This window comes from Pavona decussata, unplaced genomic scaffold (genome assembly GCF_977016875.1).
Source record: "Pavona decussata unplaced genomic scaffold, jaPavDecu1.1 SCAFFOLD_48, whole genome shotgun sequence".
Lineage (NCBI taxonomy): Eukaryota > Metazoa > Cnidaria > Anthozoa > Scleractinia > Agariciidae > Pavona > Pavona decussata.
In genome coordinates, this window is record NW_028145470.1 from 5,216,128 (window position 1) to 5,240,848 (window position 24,721).

At 39.9% G+C, this 24,721-nt stretch overlaps 1 protein-coding gene and 1 long non-coding RNA gene across 6 annotated transcripts in view; both read left to right on the top strand.

Annotated features, from left to right (window-relative positions):
* LOC146481937 (uncharacterized) overlaps positions 1-14,430 on the top strand; it is a 36,952-nt gene extending 22,522 nt beyond the window's left edge. For all 5 annotated transcript variants that reach the window (XM_085108071.1, XM_085108073.1, XM_085108074.1 and 2 more), the window contains 15 exons: positions 618-687; positions 1,192-1,269; positions 1,839-1,898; positions 3,381-3,476; positions 6,073-6,169; positions 6,414-6,463; positions 7,236-7,271; positions 8,238-8,315; positions 8,739-8,782; positions 8,975-9,044; positions 10,828-10,872; positions 11,347-11,426; positions 11,963-12,039; positions 12,863-12,993; positions 14,162-14,430. In XM_085108071.1, the coding sequence (XP_084964197.1) occupies positions 618-687; positions 1,192-1,269; positions 1,839-1,898; positions 3,381-3,476; positions 6,073-6,169; positions 6,414-6,463; positions 7,236-7,271; positions 8,238-8,315; positions 8,739-8,782; positions 8,975-9,044; positions 10,828-10,872; positions 11,347-11,426; positions 11,963-12,039; positions 12,863-12,978 (997 nt within the window). In that variant the 3' untranslated portion in view covers positions 12,979-12,993; positions 14,162-14,430. The remainder of the gene's footprint in view (positions 1-617; positions 688-1,191; positions 1,270-1,838; positions 1,899-3,380; positions 3,477-6,072; positions 6,170-6,413; positions 6,464-7,235; positions 7,272-8,237; positions 8,316-8,738; positions 8,783-8,974; positions 9,045-10,827; positions 10,873-11,346; positions 11,427-11,962; positions 12,040-12,862; positions 12,994-14,161) is intronic.
* Positions 14,431-19,422: 4,992 nt separating this feature from the next.
* Positions 19,423-21,407, top strand: LOC146481938 (uncharacterized). Its single transcript, XR_014864228.1, has 2 exons — positions 19,423-19,720; positions 21,271-21,407. It is a non-coding gene; the product is annotated as an uncharacterized LOC146481938 (long non-coding RNA).
* Positions 21,408-24,721: the final 3,314 nt, after the last annotated feature.

Sequence of the window (24,721 nt, forward strand, 5' to 3'; positions counted from 1 at the left end):
TGCTTTCAGTTGCATTGTTTTCAACTTTGAAGCCGGTTTGCAAGGTTTTGTAACCAGCGCCTCAACAAACCATGTTTTGACAATCTCAATTTTTTCATTGAAAAAGCAAACGACAAAAACAAAATAAATTAAAAATAAGTAAATAACACGAGGAGTGCCTGTGCAATCCCCCGAGCCAGAGGCTCATGATAAAGTGCTTGATAATAATCCACATCGAATTGGAATTTGGTAATGTTGGTTCAGAGCAAAGTGTTACCGAAAAGCTTTGATTTTGGTTTAGGTTACTAAACAGGACCACAGGGAAGTACTGCTCCGTTGCTGTCATTTAAATGGCCACACTTTAGGATTTCATCCAGAGACTGATAAAACTACATGATGTGAGACAAAATTTCACTCTGCTAGTGAAAGGGTGAAAACGGCTATGTCTTACACATGGCAACGTTTGGACGAAGTTGTCTTGCAATTTTGTCTTCTGACCGTTGACCTTCGCTCTCTTTTTTCGCGGGCTTTAAAGCACCGCTTTTTTTTTAGAGAAGTCATTCCCCTGACACTCCTGTCTTGGCAATGACCATGGAAGACCTGTTTTGTGTGAATTTTAATTGTTGTTTTGTATAAAGGATTACTCAGCTGGAGGATGCCTTGAGGCGGAACCAGTATGCACTAGAGAAAGCCGCAGAGGAACAACAGGTAGAATAGATTAATAGAGTTGAAATGATAAAATTAACAATTGGCCATTTCCGAGTTGCTATCAAGCTCATTATGAAAGCGAGGCTAAGTGCAAAGTTCTTATTATGAAAATTAGTTTTCATTCACATGCAAACAAAAATAACTTTGATATGAATAGATTTGCACTTAGCCTCGCTTTCATAATGAGGTTCACAGCAACTCGGAAATGGCCAACTGAATAAAAGACACCTGAGGAGGGGCTGTTATCCAGTTATGGTCACCGAACCAATAGCAATTACAAAACTGTCGACAATGGGTGTTGCATTCTGAGTTCGCCCCTCCGCGCCCTCCCCCCCCCCCCCTCCCTCTCCAAAAAAAAAATTAATAAAAATAAACAAAACAAACAACAACAACAAAATGTCTGTTTTCTCACCCCTTAACCAATCCTGCTCCCTTCTTCTATATATGTTGACTTTGTGCTAATTTTGTTGTTTGGTTGCTAATCTTTTTGTTTACTTGTTACAGTCTGGTTTGCAAAAGGTTGATGATCAGTTAGACCGCGTTATTGAGCAGGTCTGTAGGGACGCTGACACACCTCTTCCGGTGAGTACGTCAGTCAGTCAGTCAGTCAGTCAGTCAGTCAGTCAGTCAGTCAGTCAGTCCATCCGTCCGTCCGTCCGTCAGTCAGTCAGTCAGTCAGTCCGTCAGTCAGTCCGTCAGTCAGTCAGTCAGTCCGTCAGTCAGTCAGTCAGTCAGTCAGTCCGTCAGTCAGTCAGTCGTCAGTCAGCCAGTCAGTCAGTCAGTCAGTCAATCGGGTCAGTTGAAGTCAGTCAGTCAGTTGAAGTCAGTCAGTCAGTCAGTCGGACAGTTGAAGTCAGTCCGTCAGTCAGACGGTCAGCTGAAGTCAGTCAGTCAGTCAGTCAGTCAGTCAGTCAATCAGTTGAAGTCAGTCGCTCTGTCAATTAGCCAGCAATCAATCCGACAGATAGTCAGCTGTTGACCTGGTACAATTTTCGTGTTATGCAAGCAGAATCAGTGTTCATATGAATTTGCATTTGCGTTGCGTCTGCTTCACCTATCATCCAGTTAATCTATCAATCTTGGTTTAGCCCATTCAGCAATCACTCAATTCTCTAATTAGCTTGTATTAACTGTTTTGTCATATTTTACAGTCTCTGCTCGCCAGTGGAAGTATAAGAAACAACTCTCAACACTGGATCGCTGATATGATCGTAAGTACAGCTCTGCCTTCATGAACTGCACCACGTTAACACTCAAGGGAAATTGCAGAATTGCAAGTCAGAGATCTTTAATCCTTAATACATGTAATTTGAAACTCGTTTTCATCCGTTCACCAAGCTTATCAATCTGGCCCCAGTCGTTCAAAAAGCGGATAACCCTTTCCAGTGGATAAATCGCTATCTCGCAGATAGGGTGATTTTCAATTGCGTGTTGTTAAACCAAAACCAAAGTAATTTCTCTGGCCAATCACAACAGACGTAAACAGCTCAATCAGCCAATCAGAACTCGAAGCAAGTAGTACATGTAACCTGCGTCAAGCGCGGGAAAACGCGTGCGACCAAGCTGAGAAAATGGCACCAACCAATCATAGAGTTGAGTCTAGTTAAGCAAAACCTAAGCAAACGCGAAATTACTTTCGACACTCCAACCAATACATTTTATCCACAGGATACCGACTGGATAAAGTTATCGGCTCTTTGAACATCTGGGGTCAGATGTGAACGTGACCTGCGCGAAGACGTCTTCCTATTTCCTCTGAGCTGAAAGGAAACAAGAGACGTTTGTGCACAGGCTGATGTCAACACTTATGAATCCGCAATGCAGGTTGATTTGGAACTATTATGAATCCAAAATCAACAATCCAAATTACGCGGCCTATTTCAGATGTTTCAGGAAGACGGATTTCTAAAATCAACTTTGTTTAACGAGGGTGACACGTAACAGTCTGTTACGACTGACAAACCCGTGGCCCTCAGATTCCAGATCGAATTGGAATTTGGAAATGTTGGTTTTTGAGGAGAGGTGAAAACCGGAGTACCCGGAGAAAAACCTCTCTGAGCAAGAATGAGAACAGAAGACTGCTTCAACTAAAGCCTGCCGCACACTTGAGGAAAGAGCTGAGCAAACTGCCTTGCGAGGGTATCGCGAGACAATCAGCTGAGTTGTTTCCTCAAGTGTGCGGTTGAGTTTTCGTGAGAATTTCACCTCGCGAGGCGAAATCTCAAATATCAAACACGACAGATATTTTCCTCACGGCCTCGCGAGGCGAAAAACTCACGAAAACTCAACCGCACACGTGAGGAAACAGCTGAGCTGAAAGCCTCGCGAGGCAGTTTGCTCAGCTCTTTCCCCAAGTGTGCGGCAGGCTTAACTTTTCTCAGTGTAAACGTAGTCCAAAACTATGTTCACACTAGTTTCTGGAGTGATAGTTTACCAGATTCATCACATCAATTTCGGTTTACACTGCAAGTTTATCTGATTTGTTTCGTTTGCACTAAATTCCAGCGACAACGACTGCGGTAAAGGAGGAGACATTTGTCCGTTGCAGGATGATGTTGCACGAGACAATTTTTTGGTTAACCTCATGCCACAATCTGTTACCATATAAATTGCGTGAAAAGGTTTTCTAGAGTAACAACTAAACCTAAGTCATAAAATTTAGCAAGTTGATTGGTTGTTGGTAATATTTGCAGGGTAAATTTCGTTGGCTTTCTGAAGAGCTGAAAGCTCGCCTCTCAAACGAACGGAGACTCAAGGAGCAAGCAGACTGGAGTCACAAGAGAATCAGGGTTTGTTTAGCATCTTATCAGTAAACCTTTTATAGAACAATCTGCTATAAATGCATGGAGAAATACAATACCTATATGGTTGGCTATATTAATAAGGCAGGTACCAACTAAAGGTGTCCGTTTTAGAAACGTATTCGTTAAGAGGGAGTTGACCGGCTTTGACTCTCGACACTTCAATGTTCATAACCCTGTGGGACGTTAAAGAACCCACACACTAATCGCAAAGAGTAGGGCATGGAGTTCCCGGTGTGCTGGTCTGGTCTTTGTGCTATTTCATGATTTCATGGGTTGGGTGGGTAGGATGAGGTCGCTAATGGACATATGCTGATGTCCGATCTCACCCTTGCACTGAAGTAATGTAAACCGCATTTGAATATGCACATAGAAAATGCGGTATATAAATACAGTACTATTACAATTATCACTCCACAGTTGGCCAAATTACCTTATCAACTCTGTTGATAAAACTAAACAATCGTGATAAAACCATTCGTTTTTACTCCCCACCAACGCAGCACCACTAGCCTGCGAGCAAGCTCTCTTAGGGGTGGGGGCGGAAGGGGGACCCCCTCCCGCCCCCCACCCCCAAGAGAGCTTGCTCGCAGGCTACAGCACCACTCAGGGCAAAAAACTTTCACTCGTCCGCTCGTCCGAGACAAGTAGTTTTTGATTCGGACAACTAAAACTCATGAAGCACTTGTCCGACAGGACGAGTAAAACAATTTTTTACCATGGTAATATTTTTTCATTCAGCTTTCTAATGAATAAAATGCTGAGAAGTGACTTCTTGTTAAAGTGTTTGTTTCTCTGTGAAATACTTGCTGTGTACGTGCACGCTTGTTTCGGCTCAAAAGAGCGTGAAATCTGTGTCAGTCTTTAAGTAGATCACAATGACTCTGCTCGACCTTTAGAACAATAAGAGACCATCTCCATCAAATGAGGAAAACATCTCCACAACAATGAAGAAAAAGAAGTACAAAGAATCTCATGTTCGTAAATTCAAGCAAGCCTGGAAGAAAGAATTTCCATGGGTTGAATTTGACGAAGCCAAAAATGAAATGTTTTGTAGAGTTTGTCGTAAATATCCCTCCGTTTGTGACAAAAGTAGCCGCCTTTTTCTAGGTATTGACGGTTCATCGTGGACTGGTTTTCGTCGTGAAAGCCAGATTAGACACAATATCTCGATACCACTACTTTTGTTTTGAAAGAGCGAAAAACGAGACTAGACCAGAGTAGGCACCATTGGTAAGAATGAACAGGAAGATCAACAAAGAATCTCAGGAGAGACTTGAAAAACTGTTTAACATAGTGCATTTCATAGCGAAGGAAAAACTCGCCATAACAAAATTTTCAAATTTGTGCATTCTTCAGGAGAAAAATGGCTTAAACATTGGCCAACACTACAGAAATCCTACGGCATGCAAGGCTTTCATTTCCGCGATTGCAGATCATGAGAGAAACAAATTTCTAAACGACGTGCGTGATTCCAGCTACTCTTTGTAAGAAGTAGGAAACTGATCACAAGTTGTTAGGTCTATTTCGTTGTTACGTTTATAGCTTTGATTAGTTTGATATTTCTTCTTGGTCCGTAAAACCACATACAAACGTTTACCGGTTAGGCAAGCTTAGTACATATCCTAAATTCCCAACCCATGATGTACGGAGTTATTTATCACGGTAAACTAAAGGGATAGCAATCTTAAGTAGTAATCATAGTACTAACACTTTTATTGAACTTGTTAATAAAGTGACAGAATTCTAAGTACGTGTAACTATACTGGTTATTGTTTTGGTAGTAAATTTACTAATAAAACATTTGGATCATTTTTTGGACAAGTGGATTTTGTGTTTGGACAACCAAAATCTGGAAAGCAGTTGTCCGATGGACGAGTGAAATGAAAGAAAAGTTTTTTGCCCTGACCACAGTTTCTTTAAAAAAAAAAAAAACCTTATGATTATCTATAGAGCTTGTTTGGTCCGTTTCGGGGAATATTGCTCAAGCTTTTTCTCTACAAGTTTATCTACTTTGCCTTTGGATCTGTCTAGAAAGTTGCAAAACCAAAATCAGAACAAAGAAAAAACAAAACAAAACAAAATAGGGAACGAGATGATTCAGGGCGTAAAGGGAAGTGAAATTCGCTTTGATCTTCGGATAATTATAAGCTGTTCTTGAGTTGTACTCGTCGGGGACAATGGTTTTCTTGGTCGGTCGGTACCCAATTTAATTTATGTCTATAATTATTAAGTCGACACGCGGTGTGTGACACTTCCTCGGGGACCTAGGGATAGATAAAAATAGCTGGGTCTGGCAGAAGGAAATCAAAACGGGTAGGGTAAGTTCATTCTTGTAAACGTATCCATTTTGACTTCCTCCAGCTGTCTGCGCCTGTGTCTCCGTGGATGTGTGTCAATTTATGTCCCAGCACTTCTGAAGGATTTAAACAAATTCACTACTTGTAATCTAGTCTCCCTCGCAGCCGTTTTTAGTGTCGTCACGCAACGCTCCTCCAGTGGGGAGGAGCGTTGCGTGACGACACTAAAAACGGCTGCGAGTGAGACTGCTTGTAATCTAGATTGTATTGTTTTCTTTTGTTAGGACGTTGTTCAGAAAGCGGACGAAGACAAAGAGTATTTTATCTCTGAACTGGACAAACAGAGCATGTTACTGGATGAACTAGCGGCGCAAAAGAAAGGTGATCACCAAGGAAACCTGGATTTTATAAAAAAGTTTTCTGATGTCGTTTCACTTTGTGCAGAAATTGTTTTACGCAGCCGTTTGTTGGACTGCTCAAGAGTCGATATCCCGAAGGCTTCCGATCAGTTATATCTGAAGATTGTGTGAATCCTTTTGGAGATGTCTGCACACATTATTCGGAATGTTATAAAAGAGACCTGTCGGATTCTTTTCCTTATTTTATCTTTTGTTTCTTTCTACAGGTTTAGAGTCAAAGAACAAGCAAAATACTGACAACATCAAGACCCTTCAGGTCAGTTTTTTTACTACAATAGTCTGGCCATTAAGTCTAACACCAAAAGAAAAAGAAATGTCTAAGTAGTCGACCGTACAACTGGCGATATTGTTTGCCCAAGGCAAAATCAGGGAACAACAAATTGACGGTAAATTGTCGGAAAAAATGTCTAAATTCTAAATTTAGTTTTAAAAATAGAGGTGACATTCAGGTGTGAAACAATTGAACAACCTTATTACGTCATGAAATCCAACATGGCGGCGCCCGGGAAATTTGAAATGAAAATAGGCGATAATCAAATTCTGTTTTGTCCGACACAGAAATATTATTTCCATGTTTTCCAACGAAATTTGAAATTTAAGGTTAATTTATTTCAAGAGTGGATGCTTCCATAATCTTCTCGGCTCCTACTCCGTAGCTATGGCCTCCAGCAAAGCAGACTGTTCATGTAGTGTCACAGAGGCTGGTAGAAATTATTAATATTAAAGAGTTGTGTAAGTCTTAACTATTGTGGGGTCTTCTTCAGGCCCTCTGAGGCCCTGAAGGTAAACAACAGAGGTAGTCAGTCAGTAGATCAAAACCGCAAATTTAATACTTATTTGAAGGGGAATTGGGGATTTGGGAGGGGGGGGGGGGGGGAGCTTAATTGATAATTAGAGAGAGGAGACTAAATTGAGGAACTACGTTATTTCGTTTGCTTTCCACTTGTTTCAGGTCTTTTTCTTGTATATTGCAACTCATTTCCTCTGGATTGGAGCGTTAAATTTGTTTGTTTTACTTTATATTCCAGGACAGGATAGCTCAACTGACCTCACATCTTGAGACGGTAAGTGCCCTGCTACATGAATTAGAAAATAGTGTCGACGACATATTCAGCGCAGGTTTACTAATTCACTCGAGCAATTATCAGATGAGTCTTACTAATCAGTTGCCGATCTCTAGCCTGTGAATAGGCTCTCAAGTGAGATTAGGACGAAAAGGATAATCGGCGAGCCGGGCGAGCGGAGCGCAGTTACCTTGTTGTCATATTACTTACAGGTTGATTACAGGGAGGCGGAACGGCGGCATCAAAAGAATGTCCACAGGCTCCCTCCCTTTCCCCCCCCCCCCCACCCTTTCCCGCCACCACCCGCTCTCCGAGCTGGTTTTTTTGTCTTCGCCCTATACCCCACTTGGGAGCCCGTTCACAGACTACCGATCTCAGACATGATAAAATTGCGATTGTTTTAAATGACACTGTTAGGGTTCCATGAAGTGTTTGCAATTCAGCAGTTAGTGTTCGATAATTAGGGAGCTTAAACAACGACAACGGCGACGGCAACGACAACGCCGCAAAACAACATGTTTAATGAGCAAAAACAATTGCCCTGCACGTGCGCTTTACATTTTGGTACATTTTTTTGCCGTCCTCTGCAAAACAACAACGTGAAATGACCACATTTAAGGTTTTGTGGAGAACGTGAACGCATGACAGTGAATTTTTCATTTTCTTTCTTAACCCGACGCCACTCCTACCAATTTGGTTCCTGAATAGTTCGCCATTTTTGTAAAAGTTGAGCGAGTTGAAATAATCGCGAAGTGGCACTAATGAAATGAAGATATATTTTCAGGTGACGTTTTCGTTGCCGTTGCCGTCGTCGTTGTTTAAGCTCCCTAATATTTTCTTTGCCTCGTGCGATCTTCCATTTCCTTACTAGGGTTTTACGGTCAGTGGGAAACTCACGGTTCACTTAAGCACTTAAACATACACCGCAGAGTTAATTATCTGGCCCTTTCTTGTTTGTCTTTGTAGAGTACACGAGCCTTGCACGCCACGGCTGAAGCTCTGGACGATCGGCAAAAGGTTTTAGAAGAATTTGAAGGTCTACGGGTATGTGATCTCATCTAAAAACAAAAGAATGTTACCGTGATATGTATTGAACAAACCGACGATAGTTTTCTATGGTAGATGCTCTTATAGACAATAAAATGACGTCATAAAATGTTCAAAACTCAAGTGGAACCACGAGCCGCAGGCGAGTGGTTTCACTGCCAAGTTTGGAACATTTTATGTCATCATTTTATGGCTTATAAGAATATAGACCATAGAAAACTGCTGTCAATTTTTTTCCAATAACGTGGAAAAAGTACAAGCGGAATTGGTTTTATTTTCCGTTGAGAAAGTGAGCAAGGTACATTTGACATTGTATTTATTTTCTATGATTTTCTATACTCTTATAGACAATAGTTACGAGCCAATGAACGCGCGGGAATTTTGACAGTTATTATAAAAATGTTATATTGTTTGTTTCAGGGTGAACAGAGAGAAAGGGACAAACTTCACGACAAATATGTCAGGTAGGGTATACTGTTGATGCTACAATTTGTTCTTAAGACAAAACCATAGACGCTTTAAAATCCCTGTCTCCTATCAGAGAGAAATGAGACGTTGGCGCGGGTTTGTGAGACTTGTAAGCACGAAAGCGCTTCACATCTCCGAAAATTATTGTATCTTCTTGACAGTTTCTTAAGCTGGTCCTTGATTTTCAGATATAAAGAAAGAGTTGGAAGTATCCGCCGAGAGCTTCAAGGAGCCAAATCAATTGCGGAGGACTATAGGGTAAGGGGACGTCACATGACTTTAGAAACTTTTGCTTAGGGCCGGGGTGGGTCCAATCTCGTACCCAGATATTTTCTCTCTCCTGAAGAGTGAGAGATCTGGGCACGAGATTAGGAAGTATGGGAGAGACTGCCTGGAAATTTAATGCTGCTAATGCCGGATCTTTTCCGAAATTACTTTGACATTACTAGAAAGTCGCTTTGCTACAAGGTTTCGCTGTCGTTGTTTGGATCTGTTCGGCAAGACTTGACTTCGTTAATAGCCCAATTTAACACCAACATCTACTGTATTCATCTTGCCATCCCCTACATACAAAAAATGCTATTCCTTTCAGTCTAGCACTCCGCCTACGACGTATTTGTTCTACTGACGAAACGTTTAATATACGCACTGCTCAACTTACTACATACCTACTCAAACGAGGCTACAAACGAAACTTTGTCACTAAACAAATACAACGTGCCGCCAACATCCCAAGCAGACTCGCTTTACAAACTAAAGACATGAACAAATCTACGCGTGTACCTTTTATTACTACTTTTAACCCATCGCTTCCTCACATCTCCAACATCATTAAAAAACATTATCATTTACTGCTCTCGTCTGACCGCTGCAAAAAGGTTTTTCCAAATTTGCCTGTTGTGGCCTTCAGACGATCTCCTAACCTACTTGACTTACTGGTTTCGGCTAAACTTTCTTCTAACTCGACTAATCCTCACCCACAACTCCCTTCCGGCTCCTATCGTTGTGGTAAAAATTGCGCCACTTGCCCATACATTTCCGATGGTCTCATTAACTACACCTTCTTTTCCACTGGTGAAACACGTCCTATCAAATTTAACCTGACCTGTGAAACTAAAAATCTAATCTACATGATCCAATGTAACCGCTGTAATTTACAAAACATAGGAGAGACTAAACGACGCTTAAAAGACCGCTTTAATGAACGCCGCCGCACCATAGATAACCCTAATACTAAATCTAAACCCACCACAGCCGCAGAACACTTCCTCACCGCGCCTAACCACACCGCTAACGACATGCACTTAATCCCCATAGAAAAAGTCTACTCTAACTGAGACTCACTCCGTTAGGCCAGGGAAGCCTTTTTAATCTCAAAAGGCTGAACACTTTTTCCACATGGCCTCAATATTCGCGAAGAAATGTACTAGCGTTTTTTCCTTTTATTATTTTATTATTTTTTGTTATTATAATTATTATTTCACTTGCTTCATATTTTATACTGTCAATCAATTTAGTTTAACGTAGTTCCGCTATTGCGCAAATATTTGTCAGCTATATAAACGTATGTCCCAATGTAAATTTCCATTGTACCTGAAGAAGGCTGGTTTGGCCAGCCGAAATATAGTAACCTTTAAACCGTAATTCTACGTTGTATCGGTCTCTGCTTCTTTTATCATTTGTATTTGTTAAGCCGATCAGATCAACAATTGATCCAACGTATACCAGCAGGATTATCGTCCATGGTTGTTGCTTGGACTTGACTCATTAAAATTCAGCCTGAAACAATAACATCACTGCGAGGCTCGGGGAAAAAACCCACATAAACTCTGCAATTTACTCCCCGGAGCCTTAAGTGATGTTATTGTTTCAGGCAAAATTTTAGTATATCGAAATTGGGCTATTAGCCTGAGTATCTAGCTTTTCGGAAGAGGGGGGGGGGGGGGGGGTATTGACGGAGAGGGAAAGAACCCTTCTCTTTCTGCCCCCTCTTCCCTCTTCTTAGGTTATCGTTAAGCAAGTCTTTCGTTTCTTCCCACAGCAAGAAGGTTTGGATGCCAGTAACTTGTCCACGAGACTGCTGGAGGTAAGAAGCCTTATTTTGTTGTATTAGTCCACTAGTATGGGGAACCGTTGTTTCAATTAGTGTTGTGTAACTTTTTTGCAAAGAAGTGGGTTGAGGAGAGGGTTCAGCTCAGTTTATATCCGTTACAGTTGTTTCCGCAACTATGATAATATTAGGACAAGCTAAATCTTAGGAAGTACAGAACTACTGAACGGAGGAGGGCGAGTAACGAGGCAGCCCACCCTCCTCGTTTGATTTTACACTCTCCCAGATTACAATGCCACAGTTTCAGATTCGAGTTGCGGACATATGGTTAGAATATTGTGATGAGATTTCCGAATATCCGCGGAGATCCTACCTGTTCCGTAACAGCTGACGGAGGCAAAAAATAAAAATAAAAATAATAATAAATAAAATAAAAACAACAACAACACATTTTATATTTCCACTCTCCTTTCATGCTTGCAACTGTTCCATTTGTGTTTGTGTCTGTAGAGTTTGGACCGTATTTCCAGTCCCAAAGCCAAACAGAGGAGACTTCACCAGTTTCCTGACACGCCACCAACCAACTTGAGGTGAGTCGTTTTCTTTTTCAACCTCTTTACTTTGACCCGGAATTTGCTTTGATAGTGAACAGTAAAATGCGTCAGTAAGACTTGAGCTTTTAAATTTATCGTGAACTGTGATGCTGGAGCCGTCGACCACCATAACTCCACGGTCATAAGTGACCTCTAATATTTAATATTTATTCCACGAGCGCGCGTTGGATATAAGATGATAGATAGCCAACGAGGCGCGTAGCGCCGAGTTGGCTATAATCATCTGATATCCAATAAACACGAGTGGAATAATTGTTTTATTAAAAACAATCAAGAAATGTTGCTAGATCTTGCTGATTTCGCTTTGCAAGAACAACCAGAAGATAATTTAATGATGGCTATTTCAAGTCTCGGGCATGGTATAATGGCTCATATAACAGAGCCGCTAAGCCAATCAAATCCCTGGAATTGCATTATACAATGATCCAGTTTTTAATAATTCATCTCTTAAGGCGAAATGGTTTCTCATTTCTCACTATACTGACGCTACCATTCTTTCTAATATTTTGCAGACCATCCGCAAGTAAAGCTATCCCTACATCAGACTGGTCCCCATCATCTGATGTCACTCTATCCACCGTCTCGGAAAGTTAGTTTTATTGTTGTGTATGTGACATTACGATTAGTGGCTCTTTTCTCCCAGGGCCTGGGAACAAGGTGTAGTAACGAGCGAAGCGCGCGAAGTCTTGTAACCGCATCAAATTTCCGCGTGGAGGGTGCCTTTATCGCGCGCTTTTCTGTTCTTTTCGTTTGACTACCCTTGGGCGAAAAGAGGGACTATTTGTTGTCTATAGTTTACCTATTTTCAATGGAAAGCGCTACAAGTTATTTCGGGGGAGGGTTTATTCTCGTGTATAACAATATTGAGCAATTTTATTGCAAAATAAACAAAGGGGCGGTTTTCGATTGAGTGTCGAAAGCAATTTCGCGTTACGTTTGCTTTGGTTTTACTTTACTACGCTCTGTGGTTGGTTAAAAAAAACTTGCGCCACTTTCTCAACCAATGGGAATCCAAACCAAAACCAATCGTGTTTTGGCCGCACGCGTTTTCCCGCGCTTGACGCCAGTTACATGTATTTGCTTCGAATTCTGATTGGCTCGTTGTGTTGTTTACATCTGTTGCGATTGGCCAGAGTAATTACTTTGGTTTTGGTTTTACGACACTCAATTGGAAACTGCTCTATAAAGTGTTGCAGTCATCGTACAGCGAAAATACAATGCGTGTGAGTTCTATAGCCTTGCAACGCGCATCTTCAATTCAGGAGAAGGCGGTTGGGTCATTATCGGTAGGGTCTTTTGCGTCTACGAGTTTTGGGTTCTGTTGTAAAAATATTTGCATGTAAAATTCCCGAGAAGCTTTTCTTTTGAGTCGTAATAACTGAGTTGGTTTTCTTGTGCTTAATAATTTTTAGATCCTTCGCCTTTGACTTCACCGTTTAAGACAGACCGTAAGAGAAGCCACACGCTGCAGGAGTATCGTAGCAAGGGCCCTATTGCCAGTACTGACTTGGACTTTAAAGAAAGGTAGCGGCGATATAAAAAGGTACAAAATCCTTTATGTAGAGTTTTTGGGCTCTTCGGGGAATATCTTTCCTCTCTTCTAAGGCTCTGCCGAAGGGCTAACGCTCGAAACGTCAGCACTCGAATCTCTTTACGGTGGCCAATTTCCCTTTAGTTATCAACTCTGTTGATAAACCAAACATTCGTTTCTACTCCCCACCGACGCAGCAACGCAGTTTCTTTAGAAACTAACCCCTTATTCGCTAGATTTGAGTAGGAGCACGACTTTAGAATTCCAAAGCAGTCAGTTCCCCAGAATTCTCTCGCTCGTTCCTGTTGCCTACCATCAGACAAGGAGACTCTAGAAACAAAATTCGTCAGGCAAGTAACGAACTGTTTCCAAAATGAAACTAAACTTATTGTAACAAAAAAGAGCTAACAAAATGTCACTCATTAGGTGTGACATGTTGCTAAGATGACTTTAATGTCTTTAATAGTCATCAAGCCGGCAAAATCACAAAACAAACAAAAAAGAATGGTTTGTTCTCCAAAACTGAGAACCATTTGAAAGGTTTTGATTCCTGTTGTTCATGAATCTCATCAACAAAACTGAACGACGTTCTAGCTTTTATTTCAAACCTTGAAAGTGAAATATATGAAATTCATTCATTTGAACTGCGGATGAAAGAATGCCGAATAAGTGAATGACGATCGTAGTTAGGAACGCAACTTAACTGAGGGGAAGTATCACTCTAATTTGCTGTCGTTTCAAAACTCGAAAATGTTTGTCTGTCAGCAGAAACAACGAAATAATTGTCAAGTTCGTTAGAAATGATCACCCCAGTGCAATAAAACTGTCGATTAGTGCCTCTGGTCAGAGACGGAGTAGGTTGGAATGGATTGAAACTTGAAAAATGTTAGGCTAATGTTTTTCAATTAAGTTCTCTCATTTTTGTTTCCAAAATACGCTAGAATAGATCACGAGTTGGTCCTTTCAAGAATTGAGTTGATTTCTTTCCTCTCGTCATTCTAGAATTATTTGGCAGCTGATCGAAGGTCTTATTTCTTTGTTTTTGATAAAAGATATAAAAAACCCCATGATACTTCCCCTTTAAGATTTTTTCTTCAGGCCTTCTTTTCGCCATTCCTTAAGTTGCGTACATAACTCTCATAGTCATTCACTTATTCATTCAAACGTTTTTGTTTCTCAGGTGAAAAGAAGCAATGCTGATCACGCAATTATCCTCAAGCATTTGTCAAGTTGTATATTTGAGATAACGAAGATATAAATAGTCGATTGTATGATAATTTTCTTATTTAACTGATTTCATTATTGACACTACACACTACTTCACAAAAAAATAGCTTGTGCAGGGAAAAAAATGACGAGATTAATATATTGTTAGGTACACTATTGAATTGTAGTCACTGTTTACTAGTGCAATATGTTGATTGGACACAATAAACACTGTGAGAACTATTTTGTCTCAATGGACTGAAAATACATGCAGGCAAACCTGTGCGAAGCGATCATCTTTGGGGAATGGCCTAGTGAACTGTTAGTGCGGTTTTCAAATCAGTTAATTGCCGAAAGTAATTTCGCGTTTGCTTTGGTTTTACTTTACTACGCTCAATGATTGGTTAGCAAAACGTGTGCCACTTTTTGACCAATGGAAAGCCAAACAGTACCCAAACCAAAACCAATCGTGACTTGCTCGCACGTGTTTTCCCTCGCTTGGAGCCGGTTACATGTATTTGCTTTGTGTTCTGATTGGTTCACTTCACTGTTTACGTCTGTTGTGATCGGCCAGAGTGATGTTTGATTCTGCTTTACTACGCTCAACTGATGATTTGTTAGCAAAACTTGCGCCACTTTTCAGCCAATGGAAAGCCAGACCAAAACCAATCGTGGCTTGCCTGCACGCGTTTTCCCGCGCTTGGCCTCGCGTTCATTGGTTGTTTTGGCTTTACGACGCTCAATAGACAAGAAGACCCATGGCTCGTTTACCGTGCTCTCTCAGGTCCTGTATTAACAGCGTCTGGTAACAGAGCCTAAGAAGACTCGTACAAGAAGAAGTCATCTCAAAGCATTTTATGACGTCTTTTTCTGATTTCTGAGGAGACATTACCGAACTGATTAGATTTCTAAAGTAATTGTTATCAATGGATTAACGTTTCCAGTGTTTTTCAACAGGAGGCTAAATTGAGTGTGACTGCTTTATATATAGGGTTGCCCGATAACGGATTATGACTGTAATTAAAGGCCAATTAACAAGGGCAACATTTTCTTACAACTTGTCGCGCAGCAAATGTTGCGTTGCAAGTTACGATTATTTATAGCCCGTATTACCACCTCCGCGCGCAACAGATCTTCATGTTGCAAAAAGTAGAAGCAGTGTTTTCTTTCTGCAGTATCGTAATATTAATCTTTTAAGTTTTCCACCTGCTCTCCGAGGGTTTGGTCAGTGCACTTCATTTCATCATCTTTTACTGTGGCCACAGCCTGAAGCTACATGTCTGACCGCCCAATCTTTCCAATTCACAGCCAGCTCTGCTGTAAATAAACTGAAAACGATGGGACCTTCGGGGTACTTCTCAATAAAAGCTGTGTCGTTTTGGTTTGAAATTGGGTCCGCATAAATTTTGTCATTTTGGTCTCAGTGGATATTGGACATTATTAGTTTTAAGAGAAGCGAGAGCGTATGAAGGTATTGATCCAGTTTCCTTAATATTCAAAAAGAAAGGAAAGAAACCTATGAAACTATAATTCCGCTTTCCGAAAATTCCTGCATACAAACTTCAGGTCCAAAAATGGTTTCTTTTTTTTGGTCCACGTTCAATCTCGAACCACTGAAACCTCGGAATGTTAAACTTCTGTCGACAATCAACCAACACTTTCACGGGCTTCAAAGTAAATTCGAATTCCCGCTCCACTTACTAACAAGCGTTTTGGGTGTCAGTAAAACGCGGGGTCGGGGTCATTTTTTTTCTTTTTTTTTTTTTCAACATCACAGGTCATTTGTGGGTCAAATAAGGATTAAAGGCAATATAAAAAAGTTAAGTCTCTAAAGCTTACTAGCTTAGGATAGGTCATCGGTGACAACACTCGATGCTGTTCCGTATTCTGGTGGACATTGGTTCCGTGAATTGACTACCTTTTATTCTTCTACGAGACAATATATTTCCTTGAACCAACACCCCCGCCGCCTTCCATGATTGACTCGTTTGTTACAGTCAATCCATGTCACGCGTGACTATTATTTCCGAGAATGAAATAAACATGCGTTCGAATTCCTTTGTAAAGCTCGGCATTTGAATGGAATGTAAAACACTTCTCAGGAAATCTTTCCGAAAAAGACAATTCATGAATTTTTCAGCAGCGATGTTTTATGAAAATTATTTGACATCGGATTTCCATACAAACACTGTTATTTCAAGCCTGTTTGCCTACTCGTCAAAATGGCGTCGAAAACCGTGATAAGGGCTATTTACATGTCAGTTTTGATGTCGGCAATGAGATTTCAGAGTTCTCGTAGAAATTTCCCTAGTTTATTGACGGTATAAAACTATGAATTTTTCTTTATATTACAGCACAAGTATTTCAAGAATAACAATTGTCTCTAAAGTATTTTGAATCTTTTTTTTTTTGTCAGTCAATGCGTCTTTTTCGGAAAGATTTCCAGAGAAATGTTCTACATTCCGTTCAAATGCCGAGCTTTACAAAGGGATTCGAACGCATGTTTATTTCATTCTCGGAAATGAACGAGCACGGAAGGCGGCGGGGGTGTTCATAGTAAGTCTAGTTCACGAATTTGTTAGTTCAAGGAAATATATTGTCTCGTACCTTGTATTTTTTGCCTCATTTTGTTTCTTGGAAGAATCAAAGGTAGTCAATTCACGGAACCAAAGTCCGCCAGAATACGGAACTGTATCAAGTGTTGTCACCGATGACCTATCCTAAGCTAGTAAGCTTTAGAGACTTAACTTTGTTATATTGGTTTTAATCCTCATTTGACCCACAAATGACCTGTGATGTTGAAAAACAAAAGAAAGAAAAAAAAAAAAGAAAAAAAATGACCCCGACCCCGACCCCGACCCCGGCCCCGACCCCGACCCCGCGTTTTACTGACACCCAAGCGTTTTAGCCATGTATTTTACGGTGACAGTTTGAAAGTGGCCCAAAAAATTGGGTGTCAGTGAAACGCGGGGTCGGGGTCGGGGTCGGGGTCGGGGTCATTTTTTTTTCTTTTGTTTTTTTTTTTTTTTTTTTTTTTTTTCAACACCACAGGTCATTTGTGGGTCAAATAAGGATTAAAGCCAATATAAAAGAGTTAAGTCTCCAAAGCTTACTAGCTTAGAATAGGTCATCGGTGACAACACTCGATGCAGTTCCGTATTCTGGCGGACATTGGTTCCGTGAATTTACAACATTTTATTCTTCTAAGAAACGAAATGAGGCAAAAAATACAAGGTACAAGACAATATATTTCCTTGAACTAACAAATTTTTGAACTAGAATGTGCATGAACTTACTATGAACACCCCCGCCGCCTTCCATGATCGTGCTCCATACATTTGTCTGTAAAGCGAACCAGCCGTGAACTGCTACTAAAAATAGTTCGCGGGAAAAAGATACAGGAAAATGTATGGAAAGTTCAAAACACGACTGGACGCTTTCTGGCACAGCTACGTAGATCCCTCCAATTTTTTCTGTTTCTGTTTGGCCTGTTTGCCTACTCGTCAAAATGGCGTCGAAAACCGTGACAAGGCCTATTTACATGTTCAGTTTTGATGTCGGCAATGAGATTTCAGAGTTCTCGTAGAAATTTCCCTAGTTTATTGACGGTATAGAACTATGAATTTCCATTAAAGCAATTTAAATTAAAGCACAAGTATTTCAAGAATAACAATTGTCTCTCAAGTATTTTGAATCTTTTTTTTTGTCAGTTAATTCGTCTTTTTCGGAAAGGTTTCAGTCCAGAGAAATGTTCTCTATTCCATTCAAATGCCGAGCTTTACAAAGGAATTCGAACGCATGTTTATTTCATTCTCGGAAATAATAGTCACGCGCGACATGGATTGACTGTAACAAACGAGCACGATCATGGAAGGCGGCGGGGGTGTTCATAATAAGTTCATGCCATTCTAGTTCAAGAATTTGTCAGTTCAAGGAAATATATTGTCTCGTACCTTGTATCTTTTGCCTCATTTTGTTTCTTAGAAGAATAAAAGGTAGTCAATTCACGGAACCAATACGGAACTACATCGAGTCGGTCACCGATGACCTATCCTAAGCTAGTATAAAGCTTTAGAGACTTAACTTTTTTATATTGGCTTTAATCCTTATTTGACCCACAAATGACCTGTGATGTTGAAAAAAAAAAGAAAAAAAAAGTGAAAAGAAAAAGAAAAAAAAAAGAAAAAAATGACCCCGACCCCGACCCCGACCCCGACCCCGGCCCCGACCCCGACCCCGCGTTTTACTGACACCCAAAAAAATTACTGAACTCCACATCACCAAGCTATGGAATTTGGTTACCCACTTTCAAAGACCAGGCTTAATGAATTTTCATTCCGAAGGTTGCATTTTATTCGCTCGACAGAAGCAGTGAATTGTTTTGAACTTAAGGGAAAAAAGAGTGTTTCATCAAGGCAGCCTAGTCTTTCAAAGTTAGGGACTGGTCATAAAGTACCGGGGGGGGTGGGCTGGAAAAATTCATTTTTACGAAGGCTAGTTTTGTGTGACCCACCCTCATATTTTTGCAGAATAATGCATGGCCCACCCATATTTTTCAGGTAAAAAATGAAATGACCCACCCCTAGTAAATAAAGGTAAGACTATACATAAAACTAGACAAATTAGAGGACAAGTATGATAGAGGAAGGAGCACACATGCACAAAGTCTTGTTTTTGAAGTTTATCATTGCATGAGATCTATTTTTGTTGAAATACCTGAAATGATTTTGAGAAGATAATGTGCATCTAATATGTATCATTAATAACCACATGGAATCATAGTTGTTCATTTTAATGGATGCGAGTGAACTTGCCCTTTTCTTGATAGAATGTGTAGTTCCAGAAAATATCCTTACCCCACCCATGGAGGGAATTCAAGATTCTGGAGGGGATGGTGGTAAGAGAAAGAACAAAATTACAGAGATTGTATGAAAGAAACTTGGAAGTTCCTGGCGGTAGGGCGTCCTTTTATAAATTCCCTCTGTGATGGGGGATGGATATTTTCTGAAACTACACAATTATAATTTGTGCTTTTACTGTTAATACATTTCACAGTTTTACTGGCAAAAGGCACCATTTGATGCAAAACATGTGCAAAAATATTATGTGCCCCACCCCTTTAATGATGCATGGTTTTTGCTAGCCCACCCCTTTTTACATGCATGAAAACAGTGACCCACCCCCCCTTTTTTTCCAGCCCACCCCCCCCTGTACTTTATGACCAGTCCCTTACACTAATTTTAAAAACATTGCTCCCAGGGTTTCCCGTGAAAATTTGTGACAGAAATGTCCTGGGAACGAAGATGACTAATTTATTCATATTTTTCTTCCCATATTTCCCGCCACGTGCAACTTTTAAACGTTGAGATGCGAGCTGTTCGAAAATTATTCGCTTTTTAGTCGTAACTTTTACTCAAAGTAATCTTTAATTTATCGCTGTTATCGAAGACTTTCGTCCATAACATTATGTTGAAGTTTTTACGCCGCTGGGGTGACATGAACTGGCCACGGCAGACATTGTACTGCAAATCAGGTAAGCTTTAAAAATATTTTCATTCAACTATGTTTCTGTAACTTTTTTCAAGTATATGCCGTTTTGATAGTAACTTGAAGGCAAACCTTGCGACATGAGGTGGTTTTAACTATTTAGTCGGAGAACTGAGTATATTCATGTGCTTTTGTGACAACACAAATGTTAGCCCTCTTCAACACACAGTGAGCATTAGTCACAAATACATAGTATTACATAGTTGATGCATGGAGCAGTGACGGAGTCTTACCGAACCACCTTGTGCAGTATGATAAACAGCACCACAAGAAAGTACTGCTAAGTAGCTTTTATTTGAATGGTCACACTCAGTTTAGGATTTCATCCACAGACTCAGAAGTTAGAACAACCTTGTACATAGTAGCTGGTCAAGATGCAGCAGTGGGGATGGGGTAAGTATTGTACATGAAATAACGGTACCACTCCGGGTAGAGAGCTAATTTGACGTCAGACCCAGCCCCATGTCCATTTTAAAAATCACCAGCATTCGTAGAAAGAAATGATTGTGGTATTGGGTGTAGAAAATCATTTCCTGTCAAGTATGTGGGGATTTTTGATGATGACGCATTCACCGAGGTTTGGAAATCATGGGGCTTAAACTGTGCATGAAAAAATTGCCGCTTGGATGGATTTTCGAGGCGCAAACTGTCTGAGCAGACTATGGTTGAAATCCAAGCGTGCAGCCTTGACTCCCTCTTATGAGGCTGGGAATAACAGTGATTTCAAATAATGCCCAGAACAGTGAAATAACCCCCAAACACAAAAGAATACACCAGAGGTGAGTCAGTTTTGTGCGTTTTATTTAATGAAATTTTAACTTAAGCATTGTTTAGAGTTCCAAATGGACAATATTTACCCCCCATACAAAGTCTTATAACATGTTTAAAATTCTCAACAGCCACCTGCAACCCAATACCGATGCACGCAAAGGTCATTGTCCCACTAGAAATTAACTATTACACGCCCTCTACTGATGGTTCCTTGGGTTGACTGTGGTTCATGGAGTTTGTGCAAATAATAATAAAGTTATTCAGGTTCAAAGTTGCTGCAGGCATAATCCCTCCACTTCCAGTCTAGTTGGGGTTAAGAGTGACCATTTGGCACCATAAAGCTCTACAAAGACTCACATGATCAGCCGATACAATGGATTCTAGCCCTGAAACAATAAAGCTGGTATAATTTTTGCTACACAATGTGGTTCTATCTTTTGAGTCTGTGGATGAAATCCTAAAGTTTGACCATTCACATGAAAGCTACTGAGCAGTACTTTTCTGTGGTACAAAGTGGTTCTGCCTTGTTTTTTTTGGGGTGAAATCCTGTGTAACCATTGAAATTGAAGTAATTGAACAGTATGTTTTTGCCAGTGTTATTGTTTATTATGCTGTACCAGGTGGTTCTAACTTGTGTTAGTCTGCAGCAGATGAAATTGTAAAGTGTGACTACTGTAATGAGAACTTAGCGGGACGTGCTTTCATGGGAAGCAAAGTATTTTTCAACTGAAAATTTAATGTGATTTCTACCTTGACATTTTTCAGGTCAAGAAGGTGACATACATGAAATGACTCCAAGCCAAGTGAACAATCAATATTCAATGGGCACCTTTGTTAGGGTTTCTGCAGCCAGTAAATTGCCTGTGTGTACAAGACTCTATAGTATTACGGACAAAACCTAGTCTTCATAAGAGGTAATTAAGACTATCCAAGTTAATTGTTTCAATTTGCATTGTAACATATTAGCTTAAGTAAATTTATGTGATCAAATTCAATTGCGCATGCGTTGTTCATATTCCCTTTGTACACGGTGATAACGTCAGCAAACAAATGCCTCAATAAAAAGATTTAAACTACTGCATTGAAAATGTTATAAGTTCATGCGTCAACTGTGCATTCATCGAGATGTGAATCATGTGGGAAGTTTGGAGAGCACTCAAGAAGCTAGAGTTGCTCTCGGCGCAACTCTTGCGCATCTTTCGTGCTCTCCAAACTCCCCCCTTGCTTCTGATATCTCACTGAACACACACTGGCACATGAACCAACAAGATGCCTCTAATGGCATTTCCACAAGATGCTTAATGTGGCCTCATTTATTCCCATTGTATGCTTCGCAGATTTTTTTAACTATCTAATAAAACCACAAATTTTTAAAGCTATTCTCCCTTCGCAATTGAAATATTGCGTTACGGTGCTCAAGATCATACCGGAAATTTCTTCTGAAAGCGTCATGACAGGGGCAGATACATATCTGACTCACGGCGGGGCTATTTATATTTCCTATTTATCTATTGCATTACATCATTGTAGATTATTCGAGAGCATACTGGAAATTGTTTTTGGGAAAACGTCATGACCCGGGCCAGATTACATATCTGACTCTATAATTGAAGACAAAAATTAAAGACAGACAAAAAGTTTTCGTAAATGAACACGAAATCTTGACAATCAAACCATTAATTTTTATAACTATCCTCCCTTCACAATTGAAAGAATTGAATAGTTTTGTTTAGAAAGACTGCGTGATAATTTATCGTTGTGTTGCTAGAAATCATACAAAATTACTTTCTCATAACGTCATGCTTATCAGTTACCTTTCCTACGCGCTTTGTGGTTCTAAGACTGTCAAACAAAGCGTGATTCCTTCGCCAGGAACTCTCCAATTTCCACCATTTTAACTGTCGAGTGCTTCTTAGAAGTTATTCTTTCCATTTGCCTCTTCAAAAGGGTTAATTTTCTTTTTGAAAACGGCGTAGTTGAGTCCGAAACTTGTAAACAATATGTCCTCCACAAGGAGAGAGAGGAGAATTTAATCCTCGTTTAATGAATAAATCAAATGATGCTTTGACGTCACACGGGCAGGGATGAGAGGGTCCCCTCTCTCGTGATATACACACCAATAACAGATTTTCATTGGGCCGCTTTTGTTGAAGACAATCAGAACAATACATCCCTAGTAGGAGAGGGCAGAATTTAATGAATAAATTAATGTGCAGACTCGTGGCTACGACGAAGGAAAAAAAGATACCCGACCGAAACCTAGACACGGCCTGCCCTGCAAGCATCCCGTGTAATTATTGTTAAATTCAGTTAAGTCAGATTCACAGATAAATTTGCTTTCCATGGAAATCAGATGAATACACTTTTCTACAACTACAAACTGTGTTACATGATGAAGAACAGGGTTATCTGAAAAATAATGTGAACTAAACAAATTTCTATAATTGAAGACAAAAATGACTGACTCTATAATTGAAGACAAAAATTAAAGACAGACAAAGTTTTCGTAAATGAACACGAAATCTTGACAATCAAACCATTAATTTTTATAACTATCCTCCCTTCGCAATTGAAAGAATTGAATAGTTTTGTTTAGAAAGACTGCGTGATAATTTATCGTTGTGTTGCTAGAAATCATACAAAATTACTTTCTCATAACGTCATGCTTATCAGTTACCTTTCCTACGCACTTTGTGGTTCTAAGACTGTCAAACAAAGCGTGATTCCTTCGCCAGGAACTCTCCAATTTCCACCATTTTAACTGTCGCGTGCTTCTTAGAAGTTATTCTTTCCATTTGCCTCTTCAAAAGGGTTAATTTTCTTTTTGAAAACGGCGTAGTTGAGTCCGAAACTTGTAAACAATATGTCCTCCACAAGGAGAGAGAGGAGAATTTAATCCTCGTTTAATGAATAAACATCCCTAGTAGGAGAGGGCAGAATTTAATGAATAAATTAATGTGCAGACTTGTGGCTACGACGAAGGAAAAAAAGATACCCGACCAAAACCTAGACACGGCCTGCCCTGCAAGCATCCTGTGTAATTATTGTTAAATTCAGTTAAGTCAGATTCACAGATAAATTTGCTTTCCATGGAAATCAGATGAATACACTTTTCTACAACTACAAACTGTGTTACATGATGAAGAGCAGGGTTATCTGAAAAATAATGTAAACTAAACAAATTTTTCCCATTGTAAACTGGGTTGTTAAATATTTGTAAATTTCTAGTAGCCGCTAAACTGAACAATGCAATAGGCCATTTCTGAGTTGCTGTGAACCTCACTATAAAGCGAGGCTATTAAGTGCAAAACTTTTCAAATGAAAATTAGTTTTATTTGCATACATGAAAACTAATTTTCATAACGAAAACTTTGCACTTAGCCTCGCTTTCATAATGAGGTACAAAACAACTCGGAATGGATCTTGTCAGGAAATTTTAGAAACTTCATTAACAGCTGACGAGGAAAGTCTGACTCGGGATGACTGGGATATATAATAGATACATATTTTTGTCAGGCATGGCCTGACTTCTTCAGGGATTACTAACTACAGGAAAAAGTTACAGTTAGACTTTGTGTACTCTCTCTCCATGCATACTTTGCGTGTGCCCGATTGCCCCTTTCCTCTTTCTAGTACCTACCATGCAGGTTTGAATATTGCAGTAAAAAAATAGGGTCCTTTTAAATAACCTTGCTACTCCTGGGGATATTGGTTGGATGTAAAAGGAATGCATTTTAACGAAAGTTAAGTTGTCTACACAACTTATGCAGCTGCAGAAAGAAACCTGCAGAAATGTATAACTGCAATAGTCTCTCATGTATTAATTCTTTCCTCCCCAATGCACTTCCTAAGGAAACGCACAATCATGCAAGTATTTTCTGATCTGATTCATGATTTGGCAGGAATTGATCACATTACATATATGTCATGAAAACAAAGTACTTGATGTGTGAAGCATGGACAGACAGACAGATGGAGAGATGGATGGACAGACACAGAAGAACTCCCACAACCTTAGGTTAGTGGTTATTATGAATAGTGATATCTTGAGAAATTGATTTTTGTGGACCAATTAACTGGGTGGGATTCTTGTTTACAGCTGTCTTATTATAAGACTTTATTTAATCATAGCTTGTGAATGGCTAAAATTGTATTAAATTCTCACCTCATTAATTAGAGACATCGTGTGCTGCTCCATTTTCCAGGAGATTTTAAA